We start from the raw sequence: 21603 nt of genomic DNA, 5'->3' as shown, positions 1-21603 counted from the left end.
ACGTCTGCTCCGATTGCTATGACCTGTGGAAGGCACGGAGGGCAGCATTACGATGGCTGGCGTACAGCCTGCCGGAAATCATGAAGAAGAAGAGGAAAAAATTCTGGGTTGTACACTGGTGTGCAGATTTGGTGGTGTTGTGTTGTGCGGCATGCTGCCACCTAGGCGCCTGGCGTGCATACAACATTGAATTCCACAGACTTTTGCATCACCGTATGCACGCGGAATTTCCCAAAAACGCTTGTCTAAACACGGAATAAAAAGTTAGAACGCAACGCCACTTTTGCGTTTTCTGTTCAGATCGTTTCCGTGTAAACGTAGCCTAAATGAACGGACAAATGTGTGGATCAGTGTTCAAAAGTGAATACATTAGCACACTCGCAACAAATAGGACAAAAAACAAAACAAAACACAACACCTGTTTTAGTGTGAAACTGTCATTGCTGGAGAATATGACCACTGTGTTATGCATGGCATTCTCCTCCTCTTCCTTGACTACGTATGGCGTCTCTATTGTGGTGATCTGCACATCAAGAAAGAATGACACAATTAAACAAACATTAAAAAGGTAAAATGGCAGTATCATGTTATCTCCATGTTGATAAAAGTCAATATTATCAATCAGAATACACGCAATAGACACATTAGCCATCTACTATTCACAACTGCCAAGTCAATCTTCAGAGAAGTATGAAACTATCAGTTTTCTCTATATACTAGCATCAACATTAATGCTGCTAATAGTAAATCATCCGTGTCTTCAGCTGGAGGGAAAACAAACACTTATTTGCATATGGAGAAATATTTGCAAATTATGTCAAGGAGTCTTCCAACTGATAGCACATACTCCAGGGTTGATGCTGGGACTCGCTCCGTTCTTGCCTCTGGCCCTGCCGCGTCCGGCTCTACCTGACAGACCAGCCCCTCTGGGCCTCCTCCTCCCAGGGAAGCCTGAACCTCGACCCTGTGGAGGCAAGACAAAGAAAATAAATAAGTAAATAAAATAATTTAACCAAACAGTGACCAGGCCTCATCTTATAAACAAAAGTGGATAGATGCAAGCTTTGCATTTGCAGTTTGTTTCACTTTTCATGCCAGCATGTTTGTTCAGCCTGACAAGATTTAAAGGGTTTGCTGGGAGGAACCCTTCACCGCTCCCAGTTTACTTATAGGCATGTAATGTTATGCTCTGGCCTGGATTCAAGCTGCTACCTCACGTACAGCCTGCCTGACAAGTGATTTACCTAATACATTCAAGTGTTTATTTTATCTCCGAGATGGCTTCGAAAAAAGAAAAAAAAAAGTTTAAAAGAGGGGGTAAAAATAAAATCTCAACTTTTTTGAGCTCTTCCACATTTGTGCATCATGCAAATGCTGAACAAGAAAAAAAATAACCAATCAACCTGATTCTTGACATTTTGATAGTTTGTGGAAATAGCTGTTATTTGAGATACACTACAATTTCTGCCAGGCAGCCAGCAAATGATATAGTTGAGGAAAAGCTGAGCTGCTGTTCTAGCAAACTGAGCTCCCCTGTGCCTTTGGCACATTTCTGACAGGAGGCCTCTGCCTAAACGTGACTAAGGGCCTGTCCCAATAAGCACACTCGATCACACTTGCACGCTTGGGCACTTGGTGTGCGTGTTCATGGGCTTAGTGAAAATGTGCAAAGGTGCAGCGCGCTTGTTTTGCACTTTACCAACACTTACGTTAAGACCGCATCGTAGCGGTCCTTGAATGGTGCCTGTAATAAGTATTTGGCCAAGTATAAATCAACCAATGCACCAGCTGCGCCAATGCGTCACCCGGAGCCACAAGCCACATTTGGGAAATGCGGCTGCCATTGAATACATTTCAATAAAATTAATTTGACTTTCTATGTCATAATTATGACTTTTCAATCTCATATATTTTATATTCTTGTATCTCATATTCTTCTATTTCATTTAGGCTTTGTTTACTTTTACATCTGATCATTTTTGACCTGTTATCACGTAATTATGAATTTTTTCTGTTGATTATAACTTCTGTGAATATTTTTCATCACGCTCTGTTTAATCCTATGTGTTCTTTTTTTAATTATTTCTTTCCTTTTTTACTTACGGAGTTGGGCTTACACATTTTGATTTGAATCTTGTGCATAGAGACACTTTTGTGGAGTAGATGAGACTGTGATCGAGCAGCACTGTTTATTAAAACTGTTGCTGTGCTGTGTGTGTGTCGGCAGTCAGATGACAGGCTTCACTCGTCAAGCATGTCCCGATTGCTTCTATACATCCCTGCGCGCTTGGCCACTTAATACATGCTTGCACACTATATGCAAATGTACGTTCCACCAGCAAAGCGTCACCAAAGTGTGTGTGTAACCAAATGCACTGAGCCAAGTGTGGAGAAATGGGACAGGCCCTAAGTCTAACTGAACCTTCCAGCACCTGCCCCAAAATCCCTTCCCATTTACCCCCAGATTTGGCACTGATCCCAAACCGTGGCCCCTCCCGTCCGCTGTGCCTCCTGACGGACACGCTGTTTGATGGCGTTTAACCTGGCCTGGACCCCTGACACAGCATACAAATTAACCCTCACCAGGCTTTGTTAAGAGTAACGACTGTCACCATGGTAACCAACTGCCACAGACTTTTTGCTTAGCCGAAATCAAAGAAGGAAACAATATTATAAAAAAAACAATTGAAGATGTTTGAATAAGACAGAGCACAACAGTGCATTGTTGACAAAGAAAATGGGCCACATTTATTCACTAGTGACAAATTATTACCCATGTATTTGTGTAGACAATAATAATAGCATCCTATTCTTATTCTTCCTCCATAACCTGAATTTCTCAATTCAACTGCAAAGGCAGAAAAAAACTCATTATCATCATCATCATCATCATCATAGCAGCCACATCTTCCAGTTCAACTTCATGAAGCCAACAGCTCAGACGCTGGTTTTGAATCTCATCCTCTCACTGTAAGGTGGTGGTAATTGTTAGTGTAGGCTACAAAATAAAGTGACATTCAGGAACACTCGGGGAGTGTGCGTCACTGGGGTAAACAGAGGGCTAACAGAGGGCAGCTGCTGCCCTGCCGTCTCTGGTGAGCCACAGTATTTACCACTCTGATGCTCCAGCCGGGGCTGCCAGAGGACTGCCTGGTCTTTGGGACGTCCCACCCCTCTGGCTGGTCTGGCGACCAGGACAAGGGGGAGCTCACACTGCTATGGGGGCTCCATGCACCCTAAGGTAAGGGGAGGCGGGTGAGAGAGTGAGAGAGAGGGAGGGAGGAGGGCGACAAAATGCAGCAACTTAAAAACAAAGCCAGCGAAGAAACAAAACATACAAAGAAAGATGTTAGAGAGATGTAGTGAGCTTCTATGTAGCCATTTGGGAAATATTCAATACACACCCATCTATGCAGAGCTACAGTATGGGAGAGCATCAGATGTGTCTAACTGTGAATTGTTAAAGTTATTAGGTTGAGAATCTGTGTTAGAGCCAATCCTTGGGGGTCTTTCATGCATATGTGTTAGAGAGAGACTCTTTGTAAAGGCAAACCTAGAGTGCACAATTGGGTTAGTTGCATTACACACAGCAGGATCTGCCAGGGCATCATGGCACCATACAGCAGGAAAGGAGGCCCTGTAACCTCTCGCCATGACAACGGTGTATGTTTGGCATGTTGACAAAACAAGGGGAATTGCGTCAGCGCAGCAGCACATGAACCCATTAGACAAAAGCATGCCGGACTAAAGAGGAGCAACATTTGAATTTCTGGAGCGGATTTCCCCAGGCCTTGTGTAATAAATTAGTTTGAGCCATATGTTTACTTAAGAGATGGGATATACTGTATGTGGGGAAAGAAAATACATCGCGCAAAGTAAATTAGTCTAATATATTATAGCCCTGGGTGTGATTCAATTCCCATTATTACTTGTCTGGGAGAGTCTACACTCAGTGTCAGCTATAGTCTGTTATAATTCATTTCTTGTAGTGACACTGACCCACACTGACATTAGGAATTGTTTTTTCACAGCCACAAGTGACCAGCTGCAGTTGGATGGTGAAATATGGAGTTGACTGAGACATGGTAATGGTTTTGGTCACTGTAATTTGTGACTTGATGAACGCTCATTTATGCTCTGTGGGACAATTAAGTGGCACGTTTGTAGAATGGACATGAGATGATGAGATGAACGGGGACTGGCGACAACAGGGTTTGTAGGTGGAATATGGTGAGGACTGTCGACTGTAAGTAAAATGTGTGTCAGCCATTTGAAAAAAAAAAAAAATCTAACAAAAAACAAACAATTCCTACTGGAAATAATTAATAGTTCAACTGAGCTCCGTCTGAACACTGTGACTAACTTGTCATGTGGTGCACAAACATGTGAAGTGGGCGCGGGGAGCTGAGAGCGAGAGTCTGTTGCCGTACTGTCCTCCTGTTACACTTGTAGAAGTACTACAAGGTATAACTTGACTGAGAAATACATGATTGTCATATCCTAAACTATTTGAGAAGCTCCAACCACCAAAAAAAAAAAGAAGAAGAAGAAGAGGGAAACAAAACACAAATCAACCATCATACAGCAGATTCCATAAAACACATACGTCGTTGGTCGGAGCGCATGGAGGTATGATCCATGACCTTTTTACCAGGCTACACTTCAGGAATGTATTATCTGAGCAGGGACAGATACTGACACAGAAATGCATCAGTGATCCTTTATGACGTAACATCTGGGCTCCTACCTGTTTCACTCGTGGTCTCCCAGGAGAAAACTTCCTCTTGGTGATAGCTGGCTTTCCCATTCCAATCTTTGGGGTGAGTGGTATGAGGGTGGTGGTGGGCATCACACTGCTGTGGTCACCCAGTGAAGGTAGGATCTGGTTCTGTGGTGGCTCTCTCTGAGACGTCTCTCGTGGGAGTAGAGGAGAGGAGTGGGAAGAAGAGGAAACCATTTCTGCCAGTTTTTCCACAGACGTCTTGAGGGGTTTCTCCTCTAAAGACAAGCCGGGAAAGGACAGACTGGGCTTGCTCTCCGGTGTAGTGTCCATCTCCTCTGGTGTAGTAGAAGCTGAGGGTTTAACAGTCTCTGCCAGATTCCTGTGAAAAATACCCTCCCGCTTGATAAGTTCTTTTGGAGCAGTTTCCAGAAAGGAAGCTCTGGCTACGTCCACACTCGAAGGCTGGGGTAGTGAGACTTCCATGGGTTGGTCCGTGAAAGGTACTGATGCAGTACTTGGTTCTTTGGTGGCTGAGATGATGGCCTTAAAATCCTTTGTGCTGGGGTTGGCCATGCCCTGTTCAGAGCAGGCCTCTGTCTTTGCTGGTTTGATTTGTAACGTGGTGTCCTGTGTCTGTAGAGCCTCTGTAGAGAGCTGAGCTGAAACAGACTCCAACTCCTGGCTGGGAGTCGTTGGCGACGCAGGACCCTCTGTAGATGTGAGCTGGGTTCTTGCTGCTGGCTTTGTTTCTGTAGGAGCGAACACACAGAGGTCAGGAGGGCAAATATTAACGATATTTATCCAGTGTTTTAACAGCATGAAGAAACTGTTTTATGCTGTTCAAATAAATTACATCTATGCAGACTTACACCACTCATCAATGCAAATCCACATTCATCACAACATCATTCAACAATACAGATAAAGTAAAGATAAAGATAAAGAGAGTACGAACCTGGGTTGAATTCAGTGAGGAGTTTGTTGACAGAAGGTTCGGTAACCTGCCTTTCAACGTCCGCTTCCACTGAGACATCTAAAAGAAGAAAGAAAGGAGATTCCTTTAAAAATGAGTTATTTGAAAAGAAAAAAAAATGGATGCTTGAATGTGATGGAAAAAGGAAAGAAACAAGAGAGTCTGAATAGACTGTGAGCACATTAAGATTAAGTTGTAAGGCACTAAAGAAATAAAGAAGCAGACCGTACAGAAATGTCAGGCCTGGATGCCCATTGGTCACCCCGATGGAGAGAAAGAATAAGGGTAATATCTGCTCACATTAGTGCTAAACCAGCTATTCATAGCTGCAACTCACAACATTTTTTGTTATTAACTATTCAGCTGATGATTTTTCCTGATTAGAAAGTTTTATATATTAAAAAACAATGTAAATAGCCATTATTACTGTGCAGAGCTGAAGGTAACACGAGCAAATGTCTTGTTTCGCAATACTATTTCTAAATATTTGGTTTACAGTGATGCTACAGGAAAGAAATTGCTAAATGAATAACCGATTATAAAGGTAGCTGATAATTTTAGATAGATAGAAAAAAAACTGTACTACAATAATAATGTTAGTCTGTGTAAAATGAATGAGCCATTTACTTTATGACCTCCGATTTTACACATAAAACCCATTTACTATCCGTTGGTAATTATGTCTTCAGCCAACACTTTTATTTTATGTGGTTCTATATAAAGTGCAAGCAGAAAAAAATACACAATATTTTAAGGAGGTAACATTAATTGTGCTGTTCAGACTCCGTAAACTGTTGCGCAAGCCTTTAAATGGGAGTTTTGTCACTGGAGGGGGAGTGGCTTCTGAGTTACAATCAGTCACAATACATGTAGAGATGATGAGACAAGCTCATATCATGCTACATTCAGTATTAATTTAGGTTCTCCTAACCCTCTCCCTCTCTCACTTTCTTTGGTTTCGTAGTGTCTCCCATCCTCTCTCTCTCCATTTGGTTTTGTATCAAAGACATCAATGCGTTTGACTAGTCTGGCATGAATAGAACTAGTCATTCCTGGCTATCAGGCATCCACACATAGAGCCAATATTCTGCCAGACAGCCTCTGACAGTACAGATAGCCTAGTCTTAACGAGGCACCCACCATTTCAATCCACAAGTTCCCATGTCACACTGATCCTGACACACACATGCACCTGCTAAGCATCTCTGCCAGGGAAGGGAGTAACCATGACAACCAACATCCCAGGGTCTGTGTGCTCTGGGCTCATGACTGTGCAGCTTGCAGGTGCTCATCCGGTGCCGATGCCAGAAAGTCAATTAGGAGATGGGCTTCCAACCATCTCCAGCCTTCAACTATTGACCAAGCTGAACACACATTCTCATTCATATTAACACCCTGCTTCCTATATCTCCTACTGTGAATCCTGTGATGGTGTAGATAAATACTTGGCTTTGATTAATGCAGCAGAGTCCTTAAGTCAGGTCTAACTTGCTCTCAATGAAAGGATCTGTCAGTTGAGTCACGGTAAGCCTGCTGTTAAACCCTGAGTGGTGGAGATATCCTGGCAGGTAATAACAGCTCTGGTTAATGGCTTTAATTACATTACATGTGCGGGAGGGTTGGCAGCAAAGTCATGATCTCGCATAACAAAACCAAAAATATATACATAATCACATGTATATTATCAAAAAAATCCCCTCTCTTATCTGGAGCAATATTATCAAATACACTGCAAAAAAACATCAACAAAAACACAAGGAAATCCAGAGTCTACAACCCACACTCCTAAACGATACCTACTGCCAAGTGCAGAGACATGTATGTTGAAAAACAGGTACAGCTCGACTGGATCTTGTTCTGCATGAACATCCAAAAGATCAATATACAGCTAACATGCATGCTCTACACATATTTAAAAACCACAGTGGGGGAGTGACTGCCGTGCCAGCTACACCCAATGATGAAGCAGTCAGTTCATGGCCACAGGAGAAAGCTAGTAAAATGTGAGCACATGTGTATGGTAAGCAGAGCAAGCTGTGTGAGCAGCCAAGAACGAGCCAGTGCAGTGTAGCTCTAAGGCAGGTTTGCAGACGGGGGATCTGATATCATCACCATCATGCTGCTCAAGCCCATTTTCTCCTGCCACTGGAGTCTGCTGTCTAGACAAGAGTGGGCAGCTTAGCTACCACTGGCATCCCCAGTCATATCTCAGACCTCACATGAACCAGAGTGGAGGTGCAGCCCTGAACTACAGACGAACATTAACGGCATCATGTAACTGAGACTGCTGCTACAACTGACACCATAACAAATCACAGTGTGGAGCTGTGACCGGCAGAAACAAACTATGGTGATGGATTTGCTGCTTTCTAAATATCCTCTTATCCAGAGATGCTCATGAGACAAGATACTCAGCATTTAAGCTCAAGTCAACTCACAAAGGGTTCCGAATTGAAAACGAGATGGCTATTTCTAGAAATTTCACTAAAGGCGGGTTAAAGAACCATAATTACGGTTACTTTAAACAACACACTTCTTGTCTTCAGCCAAAACCTCAAATCCCTGAATCCAACGGACATAAGTCATACTCTGAATCTTGCTGAAGCTGCTGTATAACAAGCAAACACCGCTGTGTCTTGATTTATTGTCACACCTGGTGCTGGCTCACACACAGTGATACACAAGAGGATTGTCATAAACAAAAATTAGCTTGGGTCAACAAGTTGTGCGTCCATCTCTGCCTGAAGCAGCACTGTGTAGTTTCAATTCAATTTTGAACTTAATTAAAAAAAAAAAAAAAAAGGTGTTTGAGTTTCTCATTCACATTGATGGCCAGCAATTACTACCTGTACCTCCGTAGAGAAAGATAGAAGTAACAAAGAACTTTCAATTTTCAAAACACAGAATTACAAAGACAATGGAGTTGCTTTAATCTGCTGCTAGTTAGACACCATCTGCTTATTGGGGAGTCCTCAGAAAATGCTCAAAAGACAGAGTGATTCTCTCTGGCCCCAGTCCAAAAAAACTCTTATTTCATCTGCAGCAACTGCGACTTTGAAAACTTCATCAGTGCTGACACTATGGCCCAGTTTGGTGTTGCATAGCCAAAACTTTCAACTGCTCCTGCATGGCTAGAGGCTAAGTCAATGGACCCTCAACTACAAAAAGATTGTCTTTAATTTTCAATCATATAAGCTGCTGCTTCTGTGGATGATTTCATATACATCAAAAGAGTTACATCCCTTGGCTTGTCCTCGCAATAACACAACGTGATTAATATCGTGATAAAGCAGCTTAGATTCCCAGGAGGGACACTTGGGAATAAAGGAAAATAAAACTTCAAGATAAAAAAAAGAGAGAGACAAGAAATGGATCAGAGCTGTATAATCTAACCCCTTTGGAACAAAGACCTACCAGGCTTCTGGGCTGACATGGGCAGCTTCTCCTCCTGGACAGTAGCCTGAACAGGCTCTGCATCCGAGTGCAATGGAACAGCAAGTAATTCCGGTTTGGGGTCATTGTGCATTTCAGGAGGCAGCTGAGTGCCAGGTTCTAGGTCCGTGTGCTTTTGAGCCAGCTGTAGGCTAGTCTCAGAGTCTGTGTGCATGGAGGCAGGCTGAGGGCTGAGCTCTGGGCCAGTATCCATATCCTCTGCCTGTAGCGTCTGCTCTGCAGCAGGAGACCTGCAGTTGGAACAGACATAGTCCTCTCTGGGGTGGATTTCTGCTTGGCCTGAGTTCTGACGCTCACACTCAAGGTGTAGCCATCTGAAAGGAGTGCAAAGGAATTTAGGGGATTGTTCAACACAAAACCTCTGTGCAATGCTAAAATGTGACATATTTATTACCACAATTTTCCTCGTGTTTAATCCTGTTACTAGGAAACACCAAATGCTAGAACATTGCATTAATTATAAGATATTAGCATTACGAACAAATGTTCATTACCTTTTACAAGTGTGGCAGAATAGTAAGTCTTTGTGATGCTCAGGGTCCAGGATGCAAGTACACGTAGGACAGCACAGAGCAGGGTCCTGGTTTTGGACGCAGTTCTCGCACATCAGGCTAGTGTGGTGCCATATCCCGCTGGTTCGTGTTCCACACTGGATGCAAACTCTGCAGTTCTGTGGAGAAAAGTAAGACCTTCTCAGTACTGTGCCGTTCAAAGTCGTTTAGACAAAATGCAGTATGAAAAGCAGTGTTCCTGCAATGCAGATTTGGCACTTGAGTCACAGAATGGGAAATAAGTATGAAACCTGTCCAGGCCCACAGCGTGCGTGTACATTTAAGACCAGAACTGTTTCCAGCAAAAGTTATGAGGCAGAACTGGGGGAATATGACCTGACTAGAAGTACTGGCCCGTGGTTTCATGCTTCCACCCATCAATCAAGCTGCAGGACATGCTGTCATATCTCCCCTTGACCCCTCCAACTGTTTTTTTTTTTGTATTTTTAAGTCAAAGTGTCATCATTTTATCTTATTAGACAATGATGCAAAATTTATCAAAATTAGAGTAAAAATTCTGTTACGAGCAAAAATGTCTTCTAAGGTCAGGGTCCTTGAACACTGACCACCAAATACTCATCAGGTCAATATTGAATTCAACTGAAGGTTGGAGCCAAATTAGAAGACGTTACCTTCTGAGATATTGTCATACAAACACCCTGAAAACATGATGCCCCCGGCCACAACTGTCACCAGCGCACAGGCAAAAAAATAATATCAGTATTTTTACAGCTTCATGAAACTGATTTACAAGACTATGTCCTATTCAGAAAGCTCATTTAGAGTAACTGGTTCCGAGTTGATGCCTGTCACAGCCACATGCCATTATGGCGCTTTTCCACTGGCACGGCACGGCGCGGCGCGGCCCGCTTTTTTGCTTTTCCACTAGCCCTAGTACCTGGTACCAGGTACCATTTTTAGTACCACCGCAGCCCTGGTTCCAAGCGAGCCGAAGCGATACTATAACGTGACGTCAGCCGACTGCCTTCCACTGATTGGGCAGAGCGTTGACACGAGCGCAACGTCCGACATGAGAAACCCGGAAATTTCAAAAACAGAGCGGCAACAGCGGTCGCTCATCCGTATAGAGACTGTTGTTATTCCTTCACCCGAGTTAAATGTTGCTGTGTGGTAAAACCACACTGTGGTCTGTTAACGAGGTGCAGACGAGTGAGTTTGGAGCTGACGAGCGGATCGAAAAAAGAGAGACGGACAATGCGGCCCCGCGATCGCCCCCGTGCCGACCCCGCTCCCGCTGAGGAGGTACTAGAAAAACTCAGCCGTAGTGGAAAAGCACCTTTACCGAGCTGAGCCGTGCCGTGCCGTGAAAGTGTAGTGGAAAAGCGCTATAAGATTCACACACAACAGCACAAATCATGCAGTTGCACAGTTAATTGATGTTGCCGCCAACCCCTACACACATGTGCCTTGGTATCATCTTCTTCTTGATCTTGATCTTCTTCATATATTTGTTTTATCATGTATTGTATTGAGTGAATGTTTTGAGTGAATGTTTTTATGTCAATGTGTGAAGCCCACTGAAACAAATTCCAATCAACAATGTTGACATGGCAATAAAGTATTGAAACTAAAGTAATGAAACAAATTATTAGGACTCATAATTACGACACTGACATCAAATTAATTAGGTTTCTACTACAAAGTTGTGTGATGCTGTGGCATAACAGTGAAATTTAAGGAAGCTAAACTGTTTGGCAAAAACTGTTTTTCAAAAATCATTTGACAAACCCACTGAGTGACACAAGCAAATAAGTACCAACATTTCTTGGATAAAATATCAGAGAGCTGCTTTTGGTTTAAAGAAAAAAGTGGTCATTTGGTTTCTATCCCAGCAGCATGTCGGCTGTTCACTTAACACAGCTCTTGGACCTCTGTCAAAAATGGGAATGAAAAGAAGCTGTCCGAAATCCTTGTGCTACAATTGTACAGACACTCTACCTTTTCATACAAAAAATATATACATATAAAAAGATAAACATATTAATAAGGAACTTATGCAAGGTTGCCTACGGTGACTTTGTCTTCAGTGAGCATGTGATAAAATAACGTGAATAGAATAGTGAAAGAATAATAAAATTCATCAGAGTGACGGTTGTTTCCAGTTGTTCTCCTAAATTTCTACAAGGGATTGTCAATGTAAAGCTTGCAAATGAAAAATGCACCAGCTCTTATTCTCTGTCAGCAACACAGTGACTTTGCAGTGTCGTAAACTAGCTAGCCACTCGAGTAAGCTCTTTCCCCCCTCAAGCACAGCCTGCCATTCTGGAGCTCATACATGGCAGACAACATGAAGAGGACCTTGACAGAGCATTGAAACTGGAACTATGACTCAGGTTTTCATTGATCTGAACAAAAACCACAGCCCGAGTGGGGACAGAGGTTGGGGGCGGGTGCTCAGGAGAGGCAAGTGCCAAGGATATGTGTGGGTTGTGTTCCTCCTGTGCTGAGTCAGAGAGAGAGAAGCGAAATGTGAAGACCATTCGTCACCTGCTGCGTCTATTACACTGGCTTCCTCTGACTGCTGCAGAAAATTGGGCGGCGGGATAACCAGCTGCCTGAGTGACAAGCACGCCATTTACGCTGCGGGAAGATAAAGGGCGGGGCTGTTCTGAGAGATGCGTGTGATTAACATGCACACACATGTACACACACACACACACACACACACTCTACATTATCTTACGGCGCTGAGACTGAAATGAAGCCTTTAAAGATCAGCCAGTGTGAGTCATTTCTTAACCACAGGAAGCGTGCATAGAAACCACCAAAATGCATATTCATATGGGTGGTAGACATTTTATTCAGTAAGAGTCCAGATTCATATCTGGAAGATTTTTCCAGTGATTATTGTCCATGCACAGAGGGGATTGTGTGTTGCACTTTGCTGTGGAAATCGCACCTGACAAGACAGAATCTGGGCATCATGAAGCTCTGGGAAATGAACCGTCTTTGTCCCGAAGCCAGAACAAGCCTTTTTTGTCTTTAATAAGCCATTCTGTGTCATGGGTTTTTTCCTACCTTACATCTCCATCCATTGGTGGGAAGGGCGTCCATAGCAGGTTGCAGACAGAAGGTATGGTAGCCTTTGTCACACATGTCACACACCAGCATTTTAGTGTCCTCTCCTGGGTTCCTGTAGTGAGAGTGAGAGAAGAGGTTGTATGAAAAGAGACAGAGAGGGACTTTGATACACAGCACAAAGCAAGACAACAATTCATTTTAACTAGTTATGGTAGTATTGTTTCTTTTTGGGAGTCTTTAGGGTTTCCTTAGCAGATATTTTCATTCATAATTCTTGGGCATTTTCCAGCCAAGGCTGACGACCATTAGGTGTATTCAGACCTTTCTGTCCTTTGAACAGATATGTTGTTTCTGTAGATAATGGGTCACAGTTTTATAGCAAACATCAATTGATGAACTCATGAATCGTAAGTATGTGCTCTCCGTCATATTCCATTTTCAGAAAAACTGAGGAAGCATTGTTTTGTTTTACTTGTAGTATACTTCTTGCCAACATTTCAATATTGTGCCTCCAAACAACCCAGAAAATAATCATTCCAATAAAACTTATACCTTTGCCAAACTAGCAGGAAGACTTCCTGAGCACACTGTCTGTCACTTACTGACTGAATACCCAGTGGTCTTGAACACATATGCAGGACGAGGCCTGCAGGAATGAGTAGGCGAGGACATGCAACAAGTTGTCCTGATACGTTCCACGCTGGACTGACTATCTCTAGAGAGCATTAAGAAGCCTACAATTAACAAATACAGATTTATGCATTTCAAACACTACAACGTCATCTGCATTACTGGTTCGCGTGGCTAAGGTAAAGGTCTAGCAGCGTAATATTATAATAGTCAGTAAGGGCAGTGAACCTAGCTTGTTAGCAGAATCAATAGCCTTCTGACTGTTCTGTATAAAATGGTAACTGCAATGGTTTTAACACACAGCCATGCTTGCTGCCGCAGAAATGTTACCATACTAAAATATTAGCTTAGCTGATATACAGTAGCTCGGGGCATGAAGCTGTGCGTCATGTTGTGCGGGGGTGCTAGTTGTTAATTGTAGGGTTGGGAATGAGTAAGGCTGAGGAACTGGTTAGGAAAAAAAGCTTGGCTGTAAATATATAAATAACCTTTTTTTTTTTTTTTTTTTTCTGGCCAACACTGGATGTGATTTCTATTTTTTTCACTTCTACAAATACAGGTAAGATTCAACCGTGACGTCACGTAACCACAACAAAAACCATGTTGAGCTCAAGCAACGATAAAAAGAATATGTATTGTCAGAGCTAAACAATCCAAAGGAACCAGATGCATTGAAATCTGTCTCTATCCACATCCATCCATGACAGTTTGCAACAACATTTTGTGAATCCAATCATCTTAACAAAAAATAAAAATACCATGCTACCTAATAATCATGCAGTAGGCAACTGGGGTTTCTATGTAAATGTGAAACTGAAAGCTCTATGGACAATGTTCCCCTTAAGCAAACTGACCTGGTTGCTAACAGATATCTTATGCTGTTTATATAAGGTCAGAGGTTATACGACTGAGCTTCTGGATACAGTTAGCTGCTCACAAACCTCAGAAGTAAACAACCTAGCAGTGAACATCGTGCCTGGAAGTTATCGAGGGAATCAAGCAAGAAGACTAGCGAAAGACAGAAAGGAGAAAACATTCAGTATGAGATTATTTAGGAGGCAGAATAATGACTCACTTGCATGTCTGGCAGATTTTGCACTCAGGGCACTGCCAACCTGCCCTCCTTAGAGGGGTCACGGCCATGTCCAGGCACATCCCATGGTAATGCTGACCACAACTGGTGCAGAAGAGCTGGTCCTGTAGGTCCCCTGGGCTATCGCATAGTGCGCAGTTTACATCATCTACAACTATGTGAAAATGGATAGAGTGGGGGAAATAAGGGAAAAACTTATTGACGTCACTGCAGTTGATAGAATTAAAGATCATTATTTTATTATAGCTTTTAAATACAGTTAAGTTCACCCAATTCCCCAATCACATCTGTACCCAACTTACATTTGTGAATGGCCAATTCAACGTGTTCTGGGCAGAGGAGCGACAGACTCCTGATATCCTGAAAGGTCCCAGCTGCCCCCGCACAGGGGTAATGGTAAAGTTGAGCACATCCTTCAGCACAGCACTTAATGGATGCTCCAAGGCGCTTACAGTATGCACAGTGCTGCAGAAAAAGACATCACAAAACACAAGTCTAAAATTTCCTTGTCCTCCACAACAATGAATTAAAACCCAAGGGAACAACAAATTCATGCCCACATTTTTTTATGACTGACTTTTCTTATGGTAATTCCTTTATGCTTTAATGTCTCTTTGGAAAAAATAGTCATCTGGTTTCTCAGCTCAGGATCAAGACCACCGCTTAAACCCTTGTTTTGGTCCCCTGACGATCAGACTGCTGACAGATCCTCATACAGCTCCTGTTTCTCTCAGCTCTCTCAGAGTGTGCGCTAATAGCCACTCTGGAGATGAAGTAGAAGACTCGCTGATGGGCTTCGCAACCAATGGGCTGCAAACGCAATCGGAGCGCTGTGAGCTGTGCCACCACTAACGCTGGGAGCTAAGCTGCCATGAGAGCTCAGCCCTGTTGAGTGGCGTGACCTTTTCCATTTCACAACTGAGAGATCCACGCTGCCGGGCCGACCTTTACCAGCCAGTCTGATCCATCAGCTTTGCTGTGCCTCACTGAGGCAGACCCTCCCTTCTGCCCCAACACATTAAGATGGTGTTAACACCTATTAGTCCATGGATGTTCTTCCCTGACTCACCTTTGTGCTCCCTGAGTCAATGGCTCTGTCCACATTAAGCAGAGATTGTCCCTCGCCCTCACAAACACCATCGGACCACAAGGCACAACTCTGATGTGCCCAGCATTGCCCTGAAATTTTCAAAACATGTAAGATATGATGATGACATTGAGTCCAAGCCAGATTACATGAATAAACTCACATCAACATAATTAGCTTTACAGACAACGCAATCATCAATTAAATTTAATTTACATTTTGTTAAAAGAAAGTAAAAGGTTTAGTCTGTTGGTCTTACCTGACTCAAAGACAGACTGGACTTTAAGATCTTGTGGAAGGCCGACATGAGAAAGCTCATCCCAAAATCGACTGGCTGGGTCTGGTTCTTCCTCGCAGCTTTCAGACGCACTGTAACAAAGGAGAAGGTTAGCAAAGAAAGCATGGCAGCACAGGTTTTTTTTTTTTTTTTAAAGGCGAAGACAGCTAACAGATTTGCTATGTGAGACAGGGACAACATGAATCAACTTAAAAATGAATCAAAACCAGAGACATAAAGGGTAGAGGACGATGTGCAGTTTTTACAAAAGCAGAGAGATGAAGACAGAGAGAATGAGCTGGGGGAAAAATGTTAGAGAGCAAATAAAAAGCTGTGGGGGAGGAGGGAGAGGAGGAGGAGGAAGAGGGCCATCTTGTTTGGCGTGTGCACAAGAGGCTGGCTGTTCTGTCTCATAAAGTCTGTTGAAAAGGATGTGTTTCTCTGAGTCCCTGGCTTGAACTAGTGAGCCGCATAGCATGCGGAAAATGTGGAGAGGGAGCATTAGCATTTAAAAAGGACCTAAGTTCCAGTAAACAAACCAACGGCCAAAATCAAGAGACTAGCTTCTGGAAGCATGATGGCACAAACATGACAAACAGCCCTGACAGCTTATTGTTTCCAGCCAAAGTTTCATCACCAATTTTGAAACGATCTTTTCCCACCTCCTATATTTCCACAGTTTTCCCCTTTGTTCACCATCTCAGCCTCTCTGACAAATCAATATACAATTTCTCCCCCTGCCCTGGGCTCCCAACTCCGCCACTGCGCGGTTCAACCGAGGGCTGGCCCCAATGACCAATCACACAGCAACAACACAACAGCTACTGGTTGGCTTGGCCCGCTGCCAGACCTGTACTGCTCACACTGCTGCTTACGTCACTGGAAACCCGGAGAGACACCCAATTGGTTACAAAAGGACCAAAACAAATTAGGCAGCTGGCCAAAAAGTGTCCAAGGAGGGTCCTTTGTTGGCACAGTGTGCATGCATGCAAGGGCAACACACATACACACATGCACACACCCACCAACACACAGGAGAGATTTCTATCACCTGATGTGGCATCCCTGAGCTTCAGGGCACTGACAGATAGTATGTCCTCTAATGCAAAGTGATAATTGAGTCCTCAAATGTAGGATGACAACACAAGCCTATCACTATCACTGTGCAGTCTGCATGTGTTTGTGTGTGCATGTTTCTTTGTGTGTAGGGGTGAACTTGTATGTAAAAATTGTGCGCATTTATTAACAAGTTTATTCTCATTTTTAAGGAGGTTATTATTATTATTATTATAATAATAATTATTATTGTTATTGTTGTGTTTTTTTAAACCACAATTAGGACTTCACTGGAGCACCTGTTATTTCCTGACCAGTGTTCAGCTTGTACAGGGGCTTGGGACAACCAAACAATCGGTGTAGGGATGGCATCAACAAATTCTGATTTCATGCAGCTCATTAGCTTCCTACAGGGAGACACCAGAGACAACTTTGCTGTCCTGATCAGCGCTGACAGCCAAACCATTTGTGACAACACAGTCAGCCAAGCCTACTTACTTTGTCTTTTCCCTCGGTCCTGAGGTGGTCTCTCCAGTCATTTTTGGCTGAGTGGTTTTATCACCATCACTGCTATCGCTTGCCGAGCCTCCTCCACCCATGTGGCTGAATAGGGCTTCGAACTGAGGCGTGGTGCGGAATACTTGCAGATCCCCCTGACCCAGCAGGCTACGGCCACCGCAGTAACAGAAGGCACAGAGTCGCTCACTGAAACAAAGAGAATTGGTGGTAGGGGGTGTTTAATTATATATACCTACTGTGACTTAATACAAGGCCATGCATGTCACCATGAATTAAGGCCTCCTTTTTAAATGGCATTACAACCGTCTGGGCACAACAGACACAAACACACAGCGCTGATGATTTTGTTAGGTAGGTGCTTCATTTTAACACACAAAAGCAGTTAATTCAGCATGTTTCGTCGTTTTGTTTTTTATGAAGGACCTGAGTTGGAAACAAAAACCATCACCATACACATATAACTGGTTTTTGGAGATATTGCACATTCCTTGTGAGAAAGGCTTTTGGAGAAGAGTGGTAAATAGAAAAAGAATAGAAGCCAAAAGATGGAAAGTTAAGAAAAAAGAAGAAGAAAAAAAAAAACGCTCTGTAAATATTTATCACATTTGTAAGTGATGAGATGGCCTTGTTAATAAGATCCCCCGGGAAGCTGCTGGTCTGCCCTCCATCACAAACATCAATATTAGAGACAGGCCAGAAGATTGATTATAACCTTTACCAGAGTGGCACCTGGGAAGAGAGTGCTGCCTTAACCAGCTGATGACTCCATTTCAATCCATCCGTTGCATGTGCACACAGCAAGGTGAACAGCATGCCACATCGCTGGACACACACGCACAATTGCATACAAGTGCCTGAGCGTGTAGCCGTTCACATTAACGCTTATTAAAAAGTGAAAAAAAATCTTAATTTCTCATTTGTAACTGTGGTCAGAGGAAGTTTTAGTGTTTCTAACCTGCTATTGACTTCTCTACTTGCTGAGACAGATGGTCCTGCTGAACTCTCGGCTGGAGGGCTCTGGGCCAGAGGGGAAGAGGGCTTGTCCTCCTCTGGCACCTCACTGGTCACCACTTCCACAGTTTCCACTGGCTGGATTTGTGTCTCTGGTGACAACAACAACAACAACAACAACAAAAAACATGAAATGATTAGTTAGCCAGTAAACAAACAACAATTTAGGAACCATTACATTCTCCCATCAGACTTGTGAGTACTGTCTGCAACCCATTCCACGCTTTGCCTCTGTGCTGTTAGTTGCTCTTCAATTCATTGCCAATTATTACTGTAAAATCAGCATGCAGCTTCTGGCTGATACAAGCTGTCATAGGGCAGGTTGACTGCATTCTAGTCAGTTTCCTCCAGGTCAAAAACACTGCCTTTATTAGTGAGAAGGATGGTAAAATATGGGGACCATATGCTCAAGCACTGATTACAGTAAACCCACTGGGAACATCAAGCTCTGGTACAGAATAGTAATAACAACAGAGGCAGGGAAAAAAACAAGAATCACTGCTGCCAAAATGTCTCAAGAAGTGGGGTTTAATATTAATGAGGAATATTTTGCCTGAATTAAAACTCAACTCAATTTTGTTGTTATCACGAGTGCTTTTGATCTAAATTACAAAAAAAAAAGGCCAAGTTCACCATACTAATCACGCTAAACAACTCCCACAAGTGCCTCTCACTGAGACTTTCAGCCATGCAACATTTTTATTAACATTACATTGCGATGTAATTAGGCTAATACCGTAATGATTCAGTGTCATCCAGTGGAATTACACAAGGACAAATTCAAGCTCATTACCTCCTAATAACCAAATCTACCTGTGAAAGACTTCTCACAGTCTGGGGATATGAGGGGGGAATGTAATATCCCCTTTGTTTTCTTAACCTAATATCATATTTAGCAATAACATCATTCTAATGAGCATGTCATTTTCATTAGAGAAAATTTACATTTTAAAACTGATAGAAATTACCAGTTATTGGTGTAAGGTAAACTACAACTAATAAAAGAAAAGCTAGCCACCGGCAGAATTTGATTCCCCAATATCTCCACCACAGCAACAGGGCAGCGCTGAGATGTATGAGAATGGGAGGCATGGTCACATGATGTGATGTACACACATAAAAAAAGCACATAAATGGGTCTGGAGAGACTGATGGGATTTTAAAAAGCTTTTAGAGGGCATTAGCCTTGGGCTCTTTCCCACTGCACCTCAATGCCAATCTCGGAGCAGGAGGAGAGATGGAAGCAGTAAGGAGTGGAAAAAAAAAATACAAACCCACTGCAGCTTCACAGCTCAAGCTAAACCCTTTCAATTATAGCCCTGAAGTAGAAGCATGAGGTGCCAAGAAAAAAAAGCTCTCATCTATTCTTTTCCAGGAGAGGGAGACTCCTTTACCTTTACTGAAATATCCTCTGAAGCACTCCCTGCTTGAGGCCGCCTAGATGCGCTAAGTTCAAGTCTTATATTACTCCCGGCAGACCCAACATGTACATAATGGATCAAAAAAACAGGGAAGTCTCACCTGTGTCCTGAGGGCCTATGGACTCTGTTATCTCAGTCCCATCCATGCTGTCCTCCTCATCCACAACAACTCTCCCTCTGGTGCGACCCCTAGGGCAAGGAAGAAAAACAAATACATAAACAGTGGAAGTGAAAAAGAACACAACACAAGGAAAAGTGTCTGGGCTCATCTCATGAGAGGGGGTGGTGATGCAGTCATGAATTAGTTAAATATAGTCACAGCTGTCACTGATTTTTAATGGAGGCACTCAAGCCGCTGGGTAAGGCAGAAGGGCAATAGATTGGGGGTTGGGGGGGTGGTATAATACAGACTGGTAATATGGGGAGTTATAGATGGAAGATGGCCAGTTTGGACAATCTGCTCGAAAGACTCAATCAGTCAGTACTCAAAATGTACTGCAGTAAGGAGTGAAAAAAAATAATAAGATGCTTGTGTTCATCCTAAGTGCAACATGGAACAAGTACCTTTATCATTTCCCTTGAGGAATGACAACTCATTAGAGTCTAACTGAACATGCTCTTATTGAATTTCAAATCAGAACACAGACATCACTTATTATGTGATAATAGCTCTGTAATTTAGAAGAACACAAACAAATATCTGATCATGAATGTGCATGAGTCATGTTTGGAGTTGTCAATCATATCCACAGGATTATTTGTGTAATCATGAAGGTATATCTTAAAACGAATGAATGAATGAGTCATCATTCCAAACTACAATTAAAAAAAGGGAATCATCATTTATGAGCCTGGAAACAAATTCCTCAAAACTAACTCTCCCATTACACTGGCACATTTGATTATTCTTGTGTTTATGGGAAGTGAATGGATAGGTACCACCTGTTCTAATGATAATGGAAGGGAATAACTACCATGATTAAACATACTGTATTTAACTCCCAGTTCAGTATATATGAATATATCATCCAATTAAAAATAAACCACACACACACACACACACACACACACACACACACACACACACAGTCATTTGCAATGAAAAAACAAACAAACTCATAGCTGGGTTTGAACATACATCAGTAATAAGGTGCTGGTTATGTTTTCAGAACAGCAGCTTTGTGAAAAGGTCAGTGCTCCAGCTAATTTTCCACTGACATGTGCAAAGTAAATTCATCATTAGCAAATGGAATATCATTTGGTCATTTCAGTCATTTTCAGAAGGGCCATGCTGAGATTAGACAACTAGATAATTTATCACTGTGCTGCAACTTTGTTTCTACAGACTAATGATTTATCACAATGATGCACTTAACAATACAGCTTTACATCTATAATACCATTAAACAAAGTGAAGGCACTGTCAAAAAAGCTTTACCCAACGCAACTCATGTGTTTGTTATCTAATGTTTATTCTTTATTAAATTGTTCCTGATAAAATTGAAAGTGTTGCCGATTAGAGACCTTTTCATTTGGCCATTTTATTTTCTACTGAGAACTTATGTTTCTTTTGTTTAACATAAAAAGCTGGGGCTTGAAAAAAAAAACTAAACAAAAAACTAAACAAAACTGCATTGTCATTAACAAGCAAGGATTAATCCAACAACATTTTCAGTATATCCCTTCTCATGTTTCATTACTGCCCCTTCTCAAGATCTGCCCTCTGGAGGACAAAATTGCATGTAATTGTGGCCTTTGTTTCCACTT

The 21603-nt window shown here is 42.5% G+C and overlaps 1 protein-coding gene across 6 annotated transcripts in view; it reads right to left on the bottom strand.

The window, feature by feature from the left end:
* kmt2cb (lysine (K)-specific methyltransferase 2Cb) overlaps positions 1 to 21603 on the bottom strand; it is a 60191-nt gene that overhangs the window by 30599 nt on the left and 7989 nt on the right. For all 6 annotated transcript variants that reach the window (XM_083992147.1, XM_083992148.1, XM_083992149.1 and 3 more), the window contains exons 3-17: positions 19937 to 20025; positions 18360 to 18507; positions 17384 to 17590; positions 15812 to 15921; positions 15535 to 15644; positions 14768 to 14930; positions 14448 to 14619; positions 12740 to 12854; positions 9644 to 9819; positions 9111 to 9463; positions 5679 to 5756; positions 4748 to 5472; positions 3114 to 3236; positions 848 to 964; positions 419 to 523 (exon numbers count right to left, since the gene is read on the bottom strand). In XM_083992147.1, coding sequence (XP_083848273.1) covers positions 419 to 523; positions 848 to 964; positions 3114 to 3236; positions 4748 to 5472; positions 5679 to 5756; positions 9111 to 9463; positions 9644 to 9819; positions 12740 to 12854; positions 14448 to 14619; positions 14768 to 14930; positions 15535 to 15644; positions 15812 to 15921; positions 17384 to 17590; positions 18360 to 18507; positions 19937 to 20025 — 2791 coding nt within the window. The remainder of the gene's footprint in view (positions 1 to 418; positions 524 to 847; positions 965 to 3113; positions 3237 to 4747; positions 5473 to 5678; positions 5757 to 9110; positions 9464 to 9643; positions 9820 to 12739; positions 12855 to 14447; positions 14620 to 14767; positions 14931 to 15534; positions 15645 to 15811; positions 15922 to 17383; positions 17591 to 18359; positions 18508 to 19936; positions 20026 to 21603) is intronic.

The sequence above is a fragment of the Trachurus trachurus genome (genome assembly GCF_905171665.1).
Source record: "Trachurus trachurus genome assembly, chromosome: 17".
Lineage (NCBI taxonomy): Eukaryota > Metazoa > Chordata > Actinopteri > Carangiformes > Carangidae > Trachurus > Trachurus trachurus.
Note: the sequence above shows the minus strand (reverse complement) of the source record. Positions and strands in the feature narration are given on the sequence as shown.